The sequence below is a fragment of the Protobothrops mucrosquamatus genome, unplaced genomic scaffold, assembly GCF_001527695.2.
Source record: "Protobothrops mucrosquamatus isolate PMUCROS unplaced genomic scaffold, P.Mucros_1.0 scaffold4631, whole genome shotgun sequence".
In the NCBI taxonomy this organism is placed as follows: Eukaryota; Metazoa; Chordata; class Lepidosauria; order Squamata; family Viperidae; genus Protobothrops; species Protobothrops mucrosquamatus.
In genome coordinates this window covers 28643-29796 of record NW_015390531.1, presented here as the reverse complement: position 1 = coordinate 29796, position 1154 = coordinate 28643, and the positions used below count along the sequence as shown (strand labels likewise).

Here is a 1154-nt window from a genome sequence, read left to right as displayed (position 1 = left end):
GGGAGGGAGGGAGGGAGGGACATCTTCCCATATCCCCAGCCAGGGTAGCAAAGAGCTTGTCAGCTCTTTTAATTTATAGGTGTATTTTTCCTGCCTCTTGGCCTGTGCTGGATCCTTGCAATGGGGCAGGGGGCTGGACTACATGTCCCATCCAACTCTTACATCCTACCGAGGACTATTATATGTGAATCGGCTTTGACGAGGCTTTATTCCTGAGCCAAGGGTATCTATTTGATCCACTGCTTTAAAAAGAGGCAGACCTGGGGAGTCAGTAAATCAAACGAAATTCCTCTTTTGAGTTAGAAACAAACCAGGAAGCAGAGGAAGAAAAGACCTTCCCTTACTGGGCAGTTAAATGTGAAGTTAAGGACTCCAATCGGTGTTTGCAGGGGGGGGGAGGCTGTGAACGAGACAGACTTGCCGATGACGGCCTCGCCTTCTTACCTTGACACATACACTTGGGCTTCAGGACGTAGCCGCAATTCCCGTTGGCGCCAAACTTGGCCCGGTTGAGCTGCAGCATTCTCCCTTCGGATTGGTAGTTCAGCGCCACTGCAACGGGAGGGAAAATGGGAACTACAGGAGCCGTGGTGGCACAGCGGTCAGAATGCAGGATTTGCGGGCAAACTCTGCCCACCGTCAGGAGTTCGATCCCGACCGGCTCGTGCTTGACTCAGCCTTCCATCCTTCCAAGGTCGGTAAAATGAGGACCCAGGTGGTTGGGGACAAATGCGAACTGTGAAGCGGTATATAAATCTAAGTGCTACTGCTGAATAACTGAGAAATGAAATTATAAGTGGCAAATTCTGATCCAGCCATTTTGGAAAGCATTTCTTCCTTCCTTCCTTCCTTCCTTCCTTCCTTCCTTTCTTTCTTTCTTTCTTTCTTTCTTTCTTTCTTTCTTTCTCTTTCTTTCTTTCTTTCTCTCTCTCTCTCTCTCTCTCTCTTTTATTTATTATTTATTTATTTATTTATTAATTTAATTTATATCCCGCCCTTCTCCTTACGGACTCAGGGCGGCTAACAACCAGATAAAACACTAATCCCCAAAAACTACAAATTTAAAAACATAAGTAAAAACAAATATTAGTAATTTGGTCAAGTTAATTTAAAAATTGCTTTAAAACCCCATTAAAATTTTCCCCTAGGCCAGT

The 1154-nt window shown here is 45.0% G+C and overlaps 1 protein-coding gene across 1 annotated transcript in view; it reads right to left on the bottom strand.

The window, feature by feature from the left end:
* LOC107299163 (1-phosphatidylinositol 4,5-bisphosphate phosphodiesterase eta-2-like) overlaps positions 1 to 1154 on the bottom strand; it is a gene marked incomplete at its 3' end in the record, with an annotated part of 29976 nt that overhangs the window by 4789 nt on the left and 24033 nt on the right. The window contains exon 13 of the mRNA XM_015828530.1: positions 445 to 552. Coding sequence (XP_015684016.1) covers positions 445 to 552 — 108 coding nt within the window. The remainder of the gene's footprint in view (positions 1 to 444; positions 553 to 1154) is intronic.